The sequence below is a fragment of the Dromiciops gliroides genome, chromosome 4, assembly GCF_019393635.1.
Source record: "Dromiciops gliroides isolate mDroGli1 chromosome 4, mDroGli1.pri, whole genome shotgun sequence".
Classification (NCBI taxonomy): Eukaryota; Metazoa; Chordata; class Mammalia; order Microbiotheria; family Microbiotheriidae; genus Dromiciops; species Dromiciops gliroides.
Window position 1 is genome coordinate 341,186,474 of NC_057864.1, and position 18,806 is coordinate 341,205,279.

The 18,806-nt window shown below is 36.3% G+C and overlaps 1 protein-coding gene across 4 annotated transcripts in view; it reads right to left on the reverse strand.

Moving 5' to 3' along the window:
• Positions 1-227: 227 nt before the first annotated feature.
• Positions 228-18,806, reverse strand: part of CDK19 (cyclin dependent kinase 19) — a 193,094-nt gene continuing 174,515 nt past the window's right edge. For all 4 annotated transcript variants that reach the window (XM_044002101.1, XM_044002099.1, XM_044002102.1 and 1 more), the window contains 7 exons: positions 18,046-18,189; positions 17,795-17,864; positions 12,110-12,182; positions 8,145-8,242; positions 7,288-7,366; positions 6,280-6,564; positions 228-2,766 (listed from right to left, as the gene is read on the reverse strand). In XM_044002101.1, the coding sequence (XP_043858036.1) occupies positions 2,635-2,766; positions 6,280-6,564; positions 7,288-7,366; positions 8,145-8,242; positions 12,110-12,182; positions 17,795-17,864; positions 18,046-18,189 (881 nt within the window). In that variant the 3' untranslated portion in view covers positions 228-2,634. The remainder of the gene's footprint in view (positions 2,767-6,279; positions 6,565-7,287; positions 7,367-8,144; positions 8,243-12,109; positions 12,183-17,794; positions 17,865-18,045; positions 18,190-18,806) is intronic.

Below are 18,806 nucleotides of genomic sequence, written 5' to 3' on the forward strand. Positions count from 1 at the left end.
AAGAGATGAAATTCAGTACCAGCCCATAAAACTCATGGCATACATAGTACTGTGAAATGTCTGCAAATGTCCCAAGTACTAAAGAGCATGACATTTTGGCCTCTGCTTCTTTTGCTCTCTTTGTTCTATCTCCCCCACTAAATGTAATCTCTCCTTTAGGACAGGAGCTCTTTCCTTCTAACTCCCTAAAGCACTTAGTTTAGCTTGGGCCACAATAGACACTAGAGGATTATTGAAAGACTTTTATTAGCATTCCAGATAACAATTTAATTTTCTTTCATTGCATTTAATTTGGTGCTTTCTCTCTATTGTGGTTGGATACACAGTGGATTCCTCTCTAATAAAACACTGCTTGCTTATAGGATCAGAAACTGGAATAAGAACCCATCTTGAGTGGGTTTAGTGACACTCGAAGGACCTTGCTATAAGCCCACCTATAAGGCAGTCATCACAAGATATTTTCCCAACTAGAATGTAAGCCCCTTTAGGACCTGGACCAGGGTTCTGCATCTCAGAAGGTATCTAGTCCAACACTAGGCACATAGTACATGCTCAATAACTACTTAACTGACAGCTTTATATTGTGATTCAGTGTATATGATAAACATAATGCTGGCATGACTATAATGATTTAATTCAACATGCACTTATTGAATACCTACTATGTGCAAGGCACTGTACTAGACACCGGCTTTCAGCTGCTTTCTCACAAAAAGAATGAAAGGGAAAAAAAATTATGGAAAACAGAAAATTGCTTTGAGTGCAGCCTGTGGCCTGGTCTATAATTAGTCTTCATAGAGTTTATAAATGATTAATTATTAATTATAAACATTATGCTGAGATAAGTAAGGCCCTCTGCAGGCCATAACAACACATCATTAGTGCAAAATGCATACTGATTCTATCTACAGTCTTATTTTACTTATGTCTGGACCTAGATTACCAAAACCAAGTAGGTAGATGAGTTCACAAATAGTAAAAAATTGTATATAGTAATCAAGGTAACTTCTAAATCTGGAAAACAATTTATGAAATAAGGCTGGTGCCACTTCCATGGTTAAAAGCATTCTGAAGAACACAGATACTTTCCCTTTTATACTGTGATAAGAGTTGCCAATTTTTATATTACTTTATAAACATTAAAAAAAAATACCTTCCCCAAATCATTACTTTCCTGATGAGCAGGGTCTCCTACAACTAGACAATGGTGGGATTTTTAGTGTCTGATTTGAGGATAATGGTAACTGGAATATTCGTGATAGCTATTATAGTTTTACACTTATCTGCCTATAGATTTTAGGCACACTCATAAAGTTTTTTCCTGGGGCAAAAGAAATATTTCAGTGCAATGTAAAGCCTCTTAATAGAAAGTTGCATCAACAATAGCAATATTATGTATACATAATACTTATCTTAAACATGAAAAAATCTAGATGTTTTAACATGCTTTTGAAGTAGTTACTTTATATCTAATGCAAAAATGAATGGGAACCTTCAAATTTGTATTCTAAAAGATTAGCTTGTAAGCTTCTATTTGATTAACTTTGATTATTTAAGCTATTTATGCAAGCTTGCCAAAATTGAAGAAATGGATAAATCTTTAGAGAAGTCAACTCTATATACAATATGCACGAAAAATTTTCCTTTGAAAGGTTAGGCAATGCATCCTTTAATCAACATTTACTCCTTTCTAATAAAATTCCAAGGTAGTTAAAATGTTTTTCTTGCTGACTGGTGTGAATGGCCAAAGGACTACATTCCACCAAAGTTCTGAAACCTCTTTTAAGATGGTCTTAGCTATATTAAAGGATGCCCTAGAAGAGGTTAAAATCATGAAGCTTAATTATTGAAAACTATATGGAATAAGACAATGATTCTAAAAACAGTGCTTCATATGAATGATATGAACATATCAATCACAATCCCTTAATTGGTATTCAGTTCACTAGCAGGAAGCATATTAACTGCAAGGACCTAAAATGTTTTTCTGTTGTGGGTTTTCCCCTTCCCCCATCCCTTTAACATACCTTCCCTGAAAACTAGGCTAATAAAAACAATCAGTAAATATTCTGGAATAGTTAAAATGTTGTCTGTGATATCCATGAGCAAAACAGTAAAATCCTGTGAAAACAACGTAGTGCTTTAAAAAGGTGCATTTTACCTGTGTTGCTGAACCAATTTGTTTAGTATAAAACTATATACAGCTGAAATTCCAATCTAAAACATTAAAATTCTATTAAAGAGCTTTGAAAAGATCAAATCATGACAATTGCTACAGCATGAGAAAGGTGCACCAGGAATCCTTCAAAACAATGCTGAAGGTTAGAAAAGTTAAGTGCTGGGTTTAGATCAGACATTTATCAGAGTAACCACAATGGAACACATGCAGGGGGAAGGGACCTGGGAAACTTCACAAGAACCTTCTTTAAGCTAATAAAGAAAGGTGATAAGTCCACCACAAAACGTTCAGTCAATAAGGTTCTTTTCATATGCTTAGGAATCTTCTATCTGTATCACAGTTTGCATTTTTGGTTCTTCTCACTGTGACCTTCATAATGCTGGAGCCTTTGACTTTTGGTTCATTCATTCCATGCTGGGGGGTGGGGTGGGGTGGGGGGGTGTCTGCTGGGCTCCTTAGTACCGGTGAGCCTGATGAGCCGGATGGTACTGGGAGCTCTGCTGAGATGATGTGGAATAGCCCATGGTACTCTGGGACTGCGACGATCCCTGAACATTGCTTTGGTAACTCAGGCGTGAACTGGAGTGCTACAAAAAGTACAAAAGAAAATTGTTGTCAGATGAACTGAATGTTCACAACGATAATTATAATGACAATGGGGGGGGAGAGAGAGAATTTTTTCATCATTAGTCTGGTTCAGAGGGAAAAAAGTAAAATAAAGTAGTTCTAAAAATATACATTTATGTCAGTCAGGTATATAAAGTATATATCACTACATAATATAGTCACATTATTGAATCCAACATTATTTTATTTTATAATCTCTCATAATCCTAACCTTTCTGATTGAAAAACATTTAAAAAAGGAAAAAAAATCATCTCTGGATAAAAAACAGATTAGGGTTAAGGTGGCTTAAATGGCCAAAGGAAAGAAGGCATTATTGATTCCAAAGAGTTTTGGGGATGGTTTCTGTTACATGAAACTTGGAAGGAAAACGTAGTGCACAGAAAAATTTTAACTTAGGGTTTAAAAATATAGAAGACTTTGAGGTGTCATTGAGGGATGAAGGAGAGAAGAATAGGTAAAGAGGTCCTCTTAGTAGGGTTTACCACTAGTTGTCAAACTTGATTTGCAACATAGGAACCAAAAAAACAGTTCAATAAAATAGTCTTGATGGAAAACAATCTCTGACAATCCCTCTCTACCTCCCTGCCCTCCATTACATAACTGTAATAACTTATGTGTGGGAAAGTACTTTTAGCAACTTTGAAATTATTAACTATACTACTCTACTCTGTAATTTCTTATAAAATGCATTTAATTATTTCAACTCATAAAACACTGACAATAATTTATGTTAGGATATGACTTAGTAGCATATACAATTGCAATATATTCCTTTGTGCCTTAAAGGAAAGAATTTAAAGGATACCTTCTAGCTAAATAAATGGCAGATTGGCTGGTTTACAAGTAGTGATTGCACCTGACCACAGCTCATTGCTGACCAATTCCTAAAGGTTCCCACACAGTACAACTACTGGCATGAACTAAAATAAAGATACAGGCTCCTGGCAAATGATAAGTGAAGGCTCTGACTTTTGTGATAAAGGGGGAAAAAAATCAATCAATTAAATAAAATTAGGACTGTGAAGTTAACAATCATTTGAAAGAGCCAGTGTAAAAAGGGAACTGGACTTGGAGTCCTAAGACCTGAATTCAAGTTCTAGTTCCAGCACTTCTTAATAATGTGGCCATGGAAAACTTACTGAACCTTGACGGTTTCTTCCCCTTATCTTCCTTTTAATGAAGAAGGTAGGCTTGCTGATTTTAAATTTCCATCTTACTCTAAAAAGTCTACTAGTCCAGGAAACTAAAGCTAAGGCTACTAATGTATCTTACTCAAGCCACACTATATTGACTTAGTGTCTGTTGAGACTAGAGTTTAAAGTCTTCTAATTCTAGCACAGTGGTCCATGACAAACTGCTAATCTTAGTATTTGGGAAAGATAGTCGTTATTGTTAAATTTGCTATGTAACATGGTACTGCTCATGATAAATTTCAAGTCTATATGTGAAGATAAACTCTTGAAAAGGCTAAAGGGACAAAACATAGAAACTAGATTATCATAAGATTAATACCAAACAATTATCAGGTTATAATTACTTTAGAAACTCCAGAGAGAATGTCTGGGTTAATACATTAGACATGGCAAAACAAAAGGCCTTGGGTATTACGGTTTTTTGTTTTTTTTTTTAAAAAAGATTCTGTAGTTCAGTAGAAGGCAAATCATATGGGATGAGAAACAAAGAATGCTCCCCAAATGTCTTTTTCTTTAATTAGGCAATAAAAGAAAAAGCATATGGATTATCCACTACACAGAAACATTACATTAAGAAAGTTTTTGCTCTATCAGATGGTGTGGTAATTCTAAAGAGGACTGAAGAATTTTGAGCTCTATAATAAGAACCATTTTAAAATCTGGTGGGAAAAGGCAGAATTCAAATTGTATTCTCACCATTTAACTGCTTAACTAAAACAAAGAAATGACAGCAAATTTATGAAGATCACCTAATATATGATTTGTCTGCTGCTCATTTAATGAGAATAAACAGACCTTAAGGCAAAAAAAAAGTAAGCTGAATTTATATAACACATATACAGATGATGGAATTTTTAATCCTGATTGCTGAAATAAGTAAACTGTTTTTAATGGGATCAAATCTGACTGTTGTTCTTCCCTGATTCATGCCAGTCCCTTATCTCCTACTTGATGATCTTCACTCTTGCAGGAAGGAACTCTTCCTTTAGTTCCAGTTTCATATTATCTGATTCCTTTAAGTCCTGCTTCTCTTTTCCCTAGGGGATTGTGTTCTTTAACTTAATCGTCTTTTTGTGTGTGTGTTTTTTCTGGGTTCCTTCATGCTCCACCTTTATTTTCTTTTATCTTACTGCTACTTTGAAAAGTTTTTGTAAAGCATAACTACCAAGTCCCCTGTTGTTAATTTTTCTTTCTCCAAACACTGATCTTTTTCACCTTCTGTTTTTTCCCCCAAGTCATAGTTTCTTAACAACTATAAAGTAATTTCTAGTCTCAAAATTCCATTTATTCATAATAGTTATTTCTTAGGATTTATAAATTTGACCTTCTTTCTCTTCCATAATTATAGCTAGCTTCCACTGTCTCCTAAGAGAAAACCAGTTCACATTATTTTGTCCAAAGTAAGGATGCCATTTCTTCCTTTCTGTGTCTTAGTTGCTTGTCTAAGTATTGTCTAGTAGATAGGCAGCCCCTAAACAATCAAGGGAATACTTTTTCTCACTTTCTGCCTATGAATAAAAAGACTCAAACTATAATAGATAATTAAATCATGGTACTCTTGGAAGTATACTGAACATGACAATCCATTTCCATGTAAAAAAATGTGTTCAAATGCTGGGGACACTTGATATTCAGGTTGTATGGTCCCCTCAATAATATTTCACGAAGTACAAAACACTAATGCATTGTTGGTGAAGTTGTGAATGAATAAAACCATTCTAGAAATCAATTTGGAAACATGAAAAGAAAGTGGCTAAAATACCCATACGCTTTGACGCAAGAGACTCCAATGCTAGACATACATCCCAAGGAGATAGTTAGCAAGCAGAGCTAGGAAGACATTATATAAGACTACCATCAACATAAATAGAAAGAACAACTACAAAACAAATAAAAATGATTGTTGAAAAATTACAAAATAGAAGCATGGTCCAAAGAAGAGATAGCTATAAGAACATCTCTGCCTTTTGCTTTGCAAAGGGTATATGGGAAGTGGAAGGAGGGAAGAGTCATAGATGAAAAACATTGCATATAACATCAGATTTTGGGGGTAGATTTATTGATCAATTTTAATGATTTTCCTACCTTAAAAAAAATTCTTTAAGGGATGGGAGGGGAAGGGGAAGAGCCATGGGGGAAATCTAAGTTATAGATAAATAAAAGATATCAATAAAAACCAATTAAATTTTACAACTCTAAAATGATCCACTATTAACATTTTGATCATTCTATAAAACATATAATTGGCAAATGGTCTGTTTAAAAACACAAGCTAATACCTGATATTCAGAAGGCATGACAGGCCCGCCTGAGTTAGTGCCTGAAGGCCCTAGCCGTGGTTTCTTATTTGGAGGCACTGGATTAAGGCCTGAGTCCTGGCTGTGCTGGAGCCCTGCCCCGGTACCCCCTCCTCCTGTTCCTGCCCCTGCTGCCGTCCCATTTGTCTGGGTGCTGTTTTGTTGCTGCTGCTGCTGCTGTTGCTGTGGTGGTGGTGGTGGCGGCGCTGCCTGCTGTGGCTGCTGAGGTGCTGTTTGTTGCTGATGTTGATTCTGCTGCTGCTGATTCTTAAAGAAAACCAAAAGGCAGGATAAGAAACTTGAGTATGATTACTGTCTTTGTTACATAAGTGTTCAAATGCTATTCTCCCTTGTCAGATTTAATGGGAATGACTGAAGAACAGGAGAAGGAAATGTGATGGGCAGGTAACTGGATCCATTTCCCAACAGGGATCCATTTAGAGCATGGCAAAATCTTTCAGGGTAAGTAAATTGGGCATGTTATACTGGTTAGGATTTTTAAGCACCACTATCCAAAGTAGGTGACATTATGAAATTAATCTTGAAAAGACTAAAAATAGCTACAGGGAGTCTTTTCCATCTTTACCTTGGAAGTATTCAAGGAGACAAAGGCAAAGAAAGAACAAGGTGAGAGCTGCTTAGAAAAGGTGGTTTAAAAGAAGATGGCAGTAATGTTAGAAAATAAATCAGTCTCTCAAATGTAGCTAATAATAATTAGCTATAAATAATAATAACAATCAATAGTCATGAGTTTGTTTGCTGTATTCTGGACTTATGGGTATATCTTACAGTATTCAGACCTCCCCAGGAACTGAAGGAAACATATTCCTATATAGCTAAGTGACATTAATAACTATACTTCCCTAAGGCATGATAATTATACTTTCTTCTCATTTATTACTTTCTGTCTGGAGAAAGTCATGGGGGGTGGGGACAAGAAATAGAGGCAAGAAAAAAAGGCCTAAATTATACCATGTAATTAATTTGTACCTTGTCTCCTTTTTCTTCGGGTTCATCCTCATTAAGAAATTCTCTTTTGGGATACGGAATCTGACAGCCAGCAAATACACTGAAAAACACCATAAAATAAATGATCATGCATTATTTATCAAAACTATAAATCTTGTGAACATAATAATATCATGTGGCTGCTCACCCTTTCTACATTTCTATCTATGTTTGTTTAATCCCTATTTGCTTTCCATTACAATGAGTGCCTTCCATTACAAGGACCCTTCATATATGCAAAAATACAAGTGCAATTACTTATATGCTATTTTAGTGTTGAGTTGCCATCTTTAACCTTAAACTACAGTGAAAACATTTTGCTTTTTAACAACAAAAGTTGAATACAAATTTGCCTGAACAATTGGAACAAATTTAACTTGTACATAAAATTGCCTCGATGGGTATGACAAAGATGATGATGATATTACTCTATAAGTAGGTACTGTGACTCGAGGGACTGAGCATTCAGCACAAGTTTCCAATTCTGTATTCCTTTGCTAGTTTATTAGCTTCTGGCAGAGCTGAGGGAACCACAAGAGGCCACTTGCCTCTTTTAGCTGTAGTTCTGAGCCATAAAACCAAATGTTCCCTCTCAATTACTTGTTGAATGCATTTTCTCACTCTGAACCTGCCCTAGTTACTGAAATTTGTTTTGATTTTTCGGAGGGGGGTGCCCAGAACCCTAAATTATTTTTCTCTATCAATTTCTCTCTCTAAGGTGAACTTACGAGAAGGTCCTTTGTTTCTAAGCATAAATTATGTTTTAAAATGTCACCCCCATATTCAGGTTTTATCAATACATACAAAGAAGGAAGAAAGATGTGGGGTGGGATACATACTCTGATGTAGGCAAAGGGTCCTCTTGGAAATAGGGATCCTGCAAAGCTTGTTCTGAGGTAATTCTCTTTGTGGGATCCATAGTAAGAAGTTTCTGAAGCTATAGGGACATGAGAGGAAGAGACAATTTATGGAATGAACATTTATAAATGAAATCTGGTTTTTATGCTAAGGTCAATGCAGAGGGGTGTGTGCGTGCATGTGTGCATGTGTGTGTTTTATAAAGGTATACTCTGGTTCATTTCATCATCAGCAGGATTCACTTACATAGCATGGTCACAATTGGCAGAAATCAGTAACTGGAGGATTTCAGAATGAGAAGAAAAAGTATTTCTTTGTCAAAATAGGTGATCCAGTTTTAAAAAAAAGGAAAAGGAAATTTGAATAAGATATTATAATTCATCTTCTAACACCTCTATGACCTTGGGCAAGATGCTTAAGTTCTCTAGGCCTCAGTTTCCTCATCTGTAAAAGAAACTGGGCACATCGGTGGCATAGCGGATAGAGTGCTGAGCCTGGGATTAGGAAGACCCGAGTTCAAATTTGTATTCAGACATGTAGCTGTGTGGCCCTGGGCAAATCATTTCACTCTGTTTGCTTCAGTTTGCTCATCTGTAAAATGAGCTGGAGAGGGTAATGGCAACCACTACTATATCTCTGCTAAGAAAACCCCAAGTAGAGTCACAAAGAGTCAGACACGACTGAAATGACTGAATAACAACAAAATTAAGTGATTGGACTAGATGCCCTAGAGGTCTCTTCTAGCTTTCACTCTATGATCCTTTGTTCCAGATATTGAATTTCCGTGCAACAAAGTCATAGAAATGGATTGTGAATAAATAACATTTAATTCAAAAATTATTTATTGAGGACATACTATGTGTTAAAAAGGTATGGTATTCCACATAAAGTGGGATAAAAGGAAGGATAACACAGCTGCTGTTCTCACTGAGTTTATGGTTTCAGATAGATGAAGAGAGAGTTTTGGGATTAGAGAAAGATCATTTAGGAAGCCCGAGATGAGAGGAAATGAGAAATTAATGTGAACTAAACAGGAAGTCAGGCCTGAACTAGGGAAGCAATAGGAAATGGAAGACAAAAATGGAGTATGAGAATCTTGTTTTAATTCATGGTGGATAAGAGGATTACCAATGTAACCAAGATACAGGAAAGTCAAGAAAAGGAGCCAGTTTTGCTGAGTTTAAGGAGTGACAGGATAGCTAGGATAGAACTACGTAGGAGGTAGTTGTAAATGCTATCAGGAGATAGGCCCAAGCTAGACAGAGATTTGGCAGGCAGGAATCTGTGCCACTGAGATAAATAAAACCACCAGTGGAGAGTACAGAGAAAGAAATGGGATGAATATAGAACAATGCCAAATCTAAGAAGCAGGAGGAGGACAGAGAGCCAGTGGAGGAGAGAGGAAAGGAATGATCAAAACAGTTACCACTTTAGTTCTCCAGTCAGACTCTCATCCCTTCTCACCTCTACCACTGCAATAGCCCCCTAATTAGTCTCCCTATCTCAGGTCTTTCCCTCTCCAATCTACCCTCCATACCATTATCAAAGTTTCATTTCCAAACACAGGCCTTACTACGTCATGCCCTTGCTCAATAAACTCCAGTGGCTTCCTACTGCCTTAGGAATCAAATGCCTGTCGGGTATTTCAAGTCCTTCACAAGCTGTATCCATACTATTGTTCCACCCTCATTATGTACAGTCCAGTGAAACTGGCTGTCTGGTGGTCTCTAACACATGACATTTCACCACCTGTTCCTTTGCAAAGGCTGTCAACATCCCAGGCATGAACTGTCCTCATCTCTACCTTTGGGACTCAGATCAAACATTCACTCTAGCATGAAACCTTCCCCACCCTCAAGCTGCTGGTCCCTCTCAATTACTTTATATTTGTGTGTGTTGCAAATACTTTTTATATGTACATGTTGTCTTCCTTGATAGAATGCAAGCTCTTTGAGTACAGCAACTTTCATTTTTGTCTTTGTATCCCAGGACCTGACACATAGTAAACATTTAATGATGGTTTGTTGATTAAAACCTTAAAAAGGAAGTGTATCAGAAACATTTCAAAGAGAGGGTGGTGTTCAACAGGGTCAAATGCAACAGACCATAAAATCATAGATTTTTATCATAGAAAAGGACCTTGAGAAGACACCAAGTCAACATAAGGCACAGAGAGGGCAAGAGAGTTCTACAACTAGAAAGTATCTGGGGCAGGATTTGAACCCAGGTCAAGAAGGGATAGGAAATGGGAGGGGAAAAGGGTACTAGATTTAATAATTATAAAGTAAGAATGCAGTTTCAGTAAAGCAGTGAGGATGGAAATCAAACTGCAAAGATGACAGGCATAAATGGGTAGAGTAGAAACAGTGAATGTATACTACTTTTCTGAAACACTTAAGTGATGAAAGATTGGAGAGAGGACACTAATTGGAAGGTGTAAGCAGGTTTTAGGATGGTGTGGTAAAAGACGCAAGTTTTAGCTGAATCATTTGAGAGCTGAACGCATGCTACTGAAGTGGCTTTTGAAGGACCACCCTTTTGGGGAGGAGACCATGAACTGCCTTGCGCCTGCTGCTGCCCGGTGTGGCCAAGCACTCCGTACTTCCCGGATGCCAACTTAAAACTGAGAGTGGGAATGGAAGTTCGCTCTCTGTGCTCTGTCTTGCACACTCTGGCTTCTCAGTTTAGCGGCGACGGTGCATCTCGGCCTGGCAGGCAGTTTTGGGATTTGGTGAGTTTTATAAAGGAATAAAGACTAAGCATAGATCTAAGACTATTCATTTGTATTTTTACTTTCCTATTTCCCTAATCGGTATCACCTATTTGTTGTCTAAACAATAAAGGCTAATCCCTCACTGATTAAAGCTCAGAGGTTTCTTTTTCTTAGTGGCCTGGGAGATATATAAGGGAAAAGTTAAAAGGGGAGTTTAATGCTCTTATATCCAATTTTAAATCTCACAATGGGGAACCATGAGCAGAAGAGGAGTCAGATGAGAGGCAAAGATAAGATTTAAGTAACATGGGGACAACTAGATGCACAGTGGATAAAGCACCAGCCCTGGATTCAGGAGGACCTGAGTTCAAATTCAGCCTCAGATACTTGACACTTACTAGTTGTGTGACCCTGGGCAAGTCACTTAACCCTCATTGCCCCGCAAACAAACAAACAAACAAACAAGATGTAAGTAACAGGAGATTACTTATGAAGAAAGGTTCTCCAAGAAATGAGATGGGAAAGGATTTAAAGACAGAAGTCTAGTAAATAACCTTGGAAAAGAAAAGGAGGGCTGTTGCTTTCCAAGGAAAAGGAGGCAACTAAAGAGACATGGTAAGAATGGTCAGAAATGTTGGAAAAGATAGATGACAAAGAGAATCTGCTTTTATGTAGCACCTCCTGTGTGCCAGGCACTAGGCTAAGCACTTCACAAATATTGTTTCATCTGATCCTCACAGCAACACTTCAAAAGTAGGTGCTATCATTATCCACATTTTATAGACGAATGGTGCTGAAGTCACTGTAATTAAGGAGGTAATAAAATAACAAATGGGAATAGTATGAATTCTTTAAATGGAGTGTGCTATAGATTCAATGATTAGTAAAAACAAGTTCTTACTGGTGATTAGAGCTCTCTCTATAAGAGAGATTCAAAGATTACCATGAGCTAAGCACCACAGTTAGGAGCAGTGATGGGGAAAAAAAGATTCCAGAAAAGAAAGGAAACAGGGGTCCCTCCATTTTTCCAAGCAATCTCCATATCGCTACAAAACTGTAGTTTTTTTGTGACAACCATAAATTTTCTTAAAAGGAAATAAAGAAAGTAAATTATTTAATAAAATATTAAATATCAGTAACAATATAAAATTCCCTGCCATTCTCATAAAGTTTTTTAAGCAATGGAGTAGTAATTTTTCCCTGATAAATTATGTTTTAAAGAAATGAACTTACCAGAAGGAAAACTTTACTGTCAGGCTTCACTTTGTGTTTTTCCATATATTTTATGAGGCTACTATTGGCATACCTGAAAAAAAAAATCACATTAAATAGTACAATTCAATAGTAGTAGAAATCTCCGATTAAAAAAATCAGTCAGGGCAGCTAGGTGGCGCAGTGGATAGAGCACTGGCCCTGGAGGCAGGAATACCTGAGTTCAAATCCAGCCTTAGACACTTAATACTTACTAGCTGTGTGACCCTGAGCAAATCACTTAACCTCAATTGCCTCACTTAAAAAAAAAAAAAAAATCAGTCACCAGAAAGAAGTATTACATACTTTGTCACTTGTGTGTCATGTAACTTTTCCTTTTAATGGTAGATCTCACGGCTGTTTTTTTTTTTTTACGTGCATGTAACATTCAGTAAAAGAATGTTTATCTGGACAATTATCGAGTACAGTTAGGGTTGGAGGAACTGTGGCTAAAGGAGAAGTGGCAAGTATCCACATTTCCTTGGTCCTCATATTAAGGCCTCCTCTTTCTCTGGGAAATCTTCATCATTTTTAGTTCCATGTTTTCACCCCTAAAAAAGGAACTAGCAGGTTCCTATTGTTCAATTTCCAACCAGGTTAGTTACATTCTGACTGGAGCGCTGGAGGGCAAAATATCAAACTCCTCCCAATACCTTCCTTAGAGAGGCCAGGAACTGGATTTAGCTTACTCCATTTTGCATCTTCTTCCCTGCCCAGTTTCAAGTGCATGGAATGACATATTCCCCGGTGTCCCTTCATCTCCTCTAGAATCCCCCACCCCAGCCTTGCTTTCCTGTCTCCCTTTACATTTTAAATTCCCTGAGGGCAGGGACTGTCTTTTAAAAATTTGTTATTAATTGTATGCACAGTGCCAAGCACACAGTAACAACTTAATAAACATTTACTGGATTAATGGACTGATTTGTAAAATGTAAACTCCTTGAGAGTAAGGAATGTTTTTGTCATTTCGTTGTATTCCTAGTGCTTAGCCCAGCTTCTGGCATACACTAAGTGCTTAATAAAATTATTTACTGATTTCTGTTTATTAAAGTTCAATTGACCGATCTGTAAATTGCAGGGCTGTGTTTTACCAAACCTGTTGCTAAAATTGCCTCTTGTTTAGGCATTTTTATCCTTTAGAAATTTTCTAACATAGAATTTCTCTACTACTTCAACATGGTGCATAAGCTGCAATTATTTTGCCAGAGATCTTTTTGAAAACACTTATCATGAGCACTACAATGTGACCTAATGCTTCCATGAAATTATGTTTCTTACTGTATTTGGAGGCATAAAAAATAAACTTAGCAAATTCCTTTGTCCAAGGAGAACCTATAAATCACCACTCCACTTAACTGCAACTTTTTCTTATCTTTGAGGTTTGATTATAGCAAAGATGTTGCTATAGGGCTATAGGGAAAAGGGATAGCTAATAGTAACACCTGTTAATTACTTACACTTATTTTTCTTATGTAACTTGTTATGAACCTTGCTTATTTGAATATATTCAATTCTTTAAAGTTGAAATTTTGGAAAAACTTCAAAAAAGCAGCTGACTTCTTTATAAACATCCTTTTCCTTTTTATAGATCTGAGAGCTGGGAGGGACTTCAAGAGATGATGAGTCAACTCCCTGACTACAGGTGTGGTAAAAACCAGAAGTTTTAGCTGGATCATTTGAGAGTTGAATGCATGCTACTGAAGCTGCTTTTGAAGGACCACCCTTTTGGGGAGGACACTGAGACGAACTACCGTGTGCCTGCTGCTGCCCTGAGAGCATGGCCAAGCACGCCATAATTCCGGGATGCCAACTTAAAAACTGAGAGTGGGAACGGAAGTTCGCTCTCTGGCTCACTCACTCTGGCTTCTCAGTTTAGTGGTGGCGGCATGCGTTTGGCTCTGGTTCTCGGCCTGGCAGGCAGTTTGGGGATTCGGTGAGTTTTATAAAAGAATAGATCTATAAAAGCTTAGATCTAAGATTATTCTTTTGTATTTCTACTTTCCTATTTCTCTAATTGGTATCACCTTTTTGTTATCTAATTAATCCCCAAACAATAAAAACTAATCCCTCACTGATTAAAGCTCAGAAGCTTCTTTTCTTACTGGTCTGGGAGATATATAAGGGAAAAGTTAAAGGGGGAGTTTAATGCTCGTATATACAATTTTAAATCTCACACAGGTAAGGTATTGTACTCAATGGCATTATTTTGAGTAAGCTAAATGAAGTATAGACAGGTTAAATGTCTTGCCTAAGATCACCCACCTAATGCTAACTCCTAGTTAATTAGAGATAAAGTTTTGGGGGTTTTTTCCCCTCCATTAATATATAGCAGGCTAGCCATTTAATGATAAGTTCTCTGGCTATGGCAACCGATGACACAAACAAAAATTTTAAATGTTCCCACCACTGGCAGTTTCCGCCATGATGGTAGCAAAAGGGGACAAGGGATTATAGGAAATATATTGATTTTAGGCTTATAAACATTAACTTAATGACTGATATTCAACAAAAATGTGAGATTCTTGTCCAATGATCAATAAGTGAACATACTAAAGAAAAAAGAAGCCCAGAGAGAAAAGAGTATTAGGGAAGAGAAGGTGATTAACAGTGTCAAAGACTGCAGAGAAGTCAAGGAGGATGAGGATTGAGAAAAGAGCCTAAAAAATCATCTCTGTCAGCAACTATTTGACCTACTTGCCATGTGAATACATATGCCAGGTATGGGCAACACTGGCAAATATAAACTCATTTGTAAACTTAAGAAGCGCAGTGGAAGATTATGAACAGTACCCCATTATAGAATAACAAAAAGCTGTGGAGAGAAAAATCTGTTTAAAGAAAGACAGTAATCCAAAGACATTTAAGACTGAAACTGTAAGGTGGACAACAGGCAGGCAAACATTGGGGAAAAAAATCTGCAAAGATTTATAACAAACTTTTTTATTCCTAAGGAGAATGAAACCATCACACTTAGACTCTAACATCAGAATCCTAGATTTGCTTATTTTAAAAAGTAGGAATAGCCCTTCAGAAAATAAGAATGGGAAAAGAGTTCGATTAGATGAATTGTATGTATTGATGGCAACATGTTGGAGATGATACCCTTATTAACATGTGGTAGGACTAATTTTCAAGATATCTAAAGACATGGAAGAAAAGAAAAAAGGTTGTCTTTTTTCCACTAGCCTTATGATTTCACTGGTGTACCCAACTCCCAGTGATGAAATTGCTCCTACCAAAGCTCATCAGGAATCACTCTACAAATTATAATACTAGAGTTGATTAGGGCACTGAGAGGTTAAATGACTTGAAAGGGTCAACAAGACATACAGTGCATGTGTCAAAGGCAGAACTGGAACCAAAGTTATCTTGATTCCTAAGCTGGCTCCTTCTCCACTATGCCACAGCCTAATATCATCAGTAGCAGAAGCAGCAGAGAAAATCAATAACTATTGGCCCATATGCTTAAATTCCCATTTAAATAAAATTACGAGAATAATCTACACATGAACTGAGGACTCCTTGGTAAGGATATTGGAAAAGAAAAAGTGGTCTTTTATAAGCAATATTCTACAGTAAACCATATCTCTATTATCATACAATTGACTGAAAGATAAGAGTATTAGGTCTTGTAGTGCTTATTTATAGTTTGTTAACTACAAAAACTCTAATTTGGGAAAGAAATGCTACATTAAAGGCTATTCAAGAAGATGTCATCCATAAATATATGAAAATTATACTTGATTCCTTGAAAGATACAAGGTAATTTTGTTTGACAACTCTATAATCAATAATAACAAGCAAGGAATAAAACAGGGAGATCCATGCTTGTAGCAGCAGGCATTTGACATCGTTATGAAGGAGATTCAGTACACAGACCAAGTCAAAGGGGGATTCTGTGTAGATGCAAAGGTCCTCCAGAAGCCGTTTCTGGACAATATCATCCTGACTGCATTAAGCCCCAGATGACTGCAGAGTTTCCTAAATAAGATCTAAAATCACCCAAAGGAATTTTGATTTTAACTATTGACAGAGGGGAAAGACCAAGTTGATGAAGGATGCCTACTGTCCAGATTATGATATGCAGTTAGATGAACAACTTATGGTCCTTATTTATCAGTATATAATCTTGGACAGACACTGAAATGAGTTGGGCACAGAATTAAACAGGAGAGTAGGTGGAATTGCCTTTAGGAAGCTGTTAGGCTTGATTAACGACACCAAGCTTCTCTTGAAACAAGGGCCCATCTTTTTAATACCAACAGTCTTCTGGCATTGTTGTAAGCCTACAAAGCAGGAAACACTAGTTTCCAAAGAATTAAAGTATAGGATCCCTCAAAAAGCAATGGAGGGACATGGATGTTAAGCCGACTGTAACATATTACAAATAAGGGATTATAAAAAAAATTATATAAATGATATCAAAGAAATGTATGATTTGAAAATAACCAATGGAAGACCGGTTTTTCCACTGATACCCTCACAATGTCAAGAGAACTTAAAAAGACAGTATTGAGCATATTGTGTATTAACACAAAGACATAGAAAAGAGTTGCAGAATACAAGCAGATGTGGAGGAGGTCTGTAGCACATACAACAATGAGATCCATTAGAGTGTAATTAAAGCAATTTTATTACTTTTTAAAGGGTCTTGAAATGTTTGTTGGTTTTCCTTTCTTTTCCTTTATTTGTACTTTTCCTCAAGTACCTGTACTTCTCTTTTCTGGATATTCTTTTGTATTTCAGGTAGCATGTTAAGTTTAGCTAAGGTTTTTATTTCATATTTCCTCTCAATGAAGTAGGATCTTGAGACTATGCTTTCAGATGTAAGAAGTATTCACCAGTTTTAAACCCTTGGCTAATATTTCTTTAAGTTAATAGACTGAAGCTTTCCTGAAATCCATTTTATCATTCTAATTTTTTTCCTTCCCTTTTGGAGGATTCTAAATGCTCTATTTTCTCATCATTTTGGTGAAGATTCTCATTCCATTTTCAAAGCATCAACTAAATTCTTCTATAGTTCTACAGTTCCATGGTTATCTGGCCTTATCAATTATTCTATTTTCTGGATTATTAAATTATACTTAACATACTCCAATCATTTTTCCAGTCTTTGGAGCACTGTCTTATTTCTCTTTCAGCAAATGTCTGGACAGTTCGAGTTACTAAATGTCTTTATATGATGGCTTTACTGAATTGACTGGCGGCATCCACAACCTCTTTAACACCCTTTCCTCCTAGTATGGAGTTTCTAATAAATTCCTAGATGACATCTTTATTTTTCCCTTTTTTCCTTCAAATAGATTCTTTACTTACTTCTCTTCATCTATTCTAGGATCTTGTAAATAAGTGTATCATTTTTGTTTTCTCTTCCCCATTCAGCTGCCTCCTACTTGGATATTTCAATGATACATGCTATTTTATCATTTAAAATATGATAATAAAATCACAATGTGCCTTTGAAGTCAGACCTTTATTATGCCAGAGTATCAATTGATAATATCTCTTGTGTATCTAGATTTTTTTCCTCTTTTTTTGGAGTCATCTTTTCCAACACCAAATAGTTCCTGATTTCAAACACTACTAGAAAGCGTAATTTTTTAAAAAAGCTTTAAATGTTTCCATTGGGAGTCTTATGCTGGCTATATTCTACATAAAAGTACTTACGTTGTTCTTCTGAAGTCTTTTTGAAGTGTGGGATATTCCGGCATTTTTCTAATATCTTCCCAATCTTTATCTTACAAAAGAAAAAAAGGCATAATAATAGACATAGACTGTTAGAGAGGAAAGTTATTATGGTTTCTATTTCCTCAATATATCACTGGTTATTAGATCCTAAGATCTTAATGAATGGCTTACCATCATATTTAAAAATAAAACCTATATTAAACACAGTTCCTTTAATAATAACAATTCACCTGCAGGGAATCCCATGACACTAAAAATACGATCTAGTTGATCATGATGAAAAGGATTGCTAGTTTTGATATCTTCCTGACGACAGTGAAAAATAGGTTCTGAAGTCAATAGTTCAGCAAATATGCAACCAATTGCCCATATATCTGTGAAAAAGAAAACAACAGCATATTATATAGATGTATTATATTTCATTGGCTCAATTTGTCTTTATTACAGAACAATTATACTCTACTTACATAATTCAGTTATTTCACTAAGTAACTGAAAAGAAGTATATCAAGGATGGATGGATAGATATATAAATCTCTGTCTTTGATGTACTTCGTGTGTGTGTGGTTAGTACACACATATGAGAATCAGTATAGTGAATAGCATGTTGGTCTTGAACTCAGGAAGACCTGGGGTTCAATTCCTACCCTAAGATACTAGCAGTGTGACCCTGGGCAAATCACTTAACCTTTCTGAGCCTCACATTCCTCTTCTATAAAATGTGACTAAAAAGAACCCTTATTGATTAAGGTTATGATAATAAAGATAAAATTAGTTAATTAACAAACTTTAAAGAGCTACATAATTGTATGTTGATATTGCTGCTAAGATGGATGTGATCATAACATTCCACATCAAAAGGCAAACAAAACATATTTGTAAATTTCTTGGTTAAGTTGCTTTTTGGCCATTGAACTCAGTAAGCAATGCATTCCACAGACTGAAAGGGAAAATCTTCCCAAAGACCACTAACAATTTAAACACCAAGATA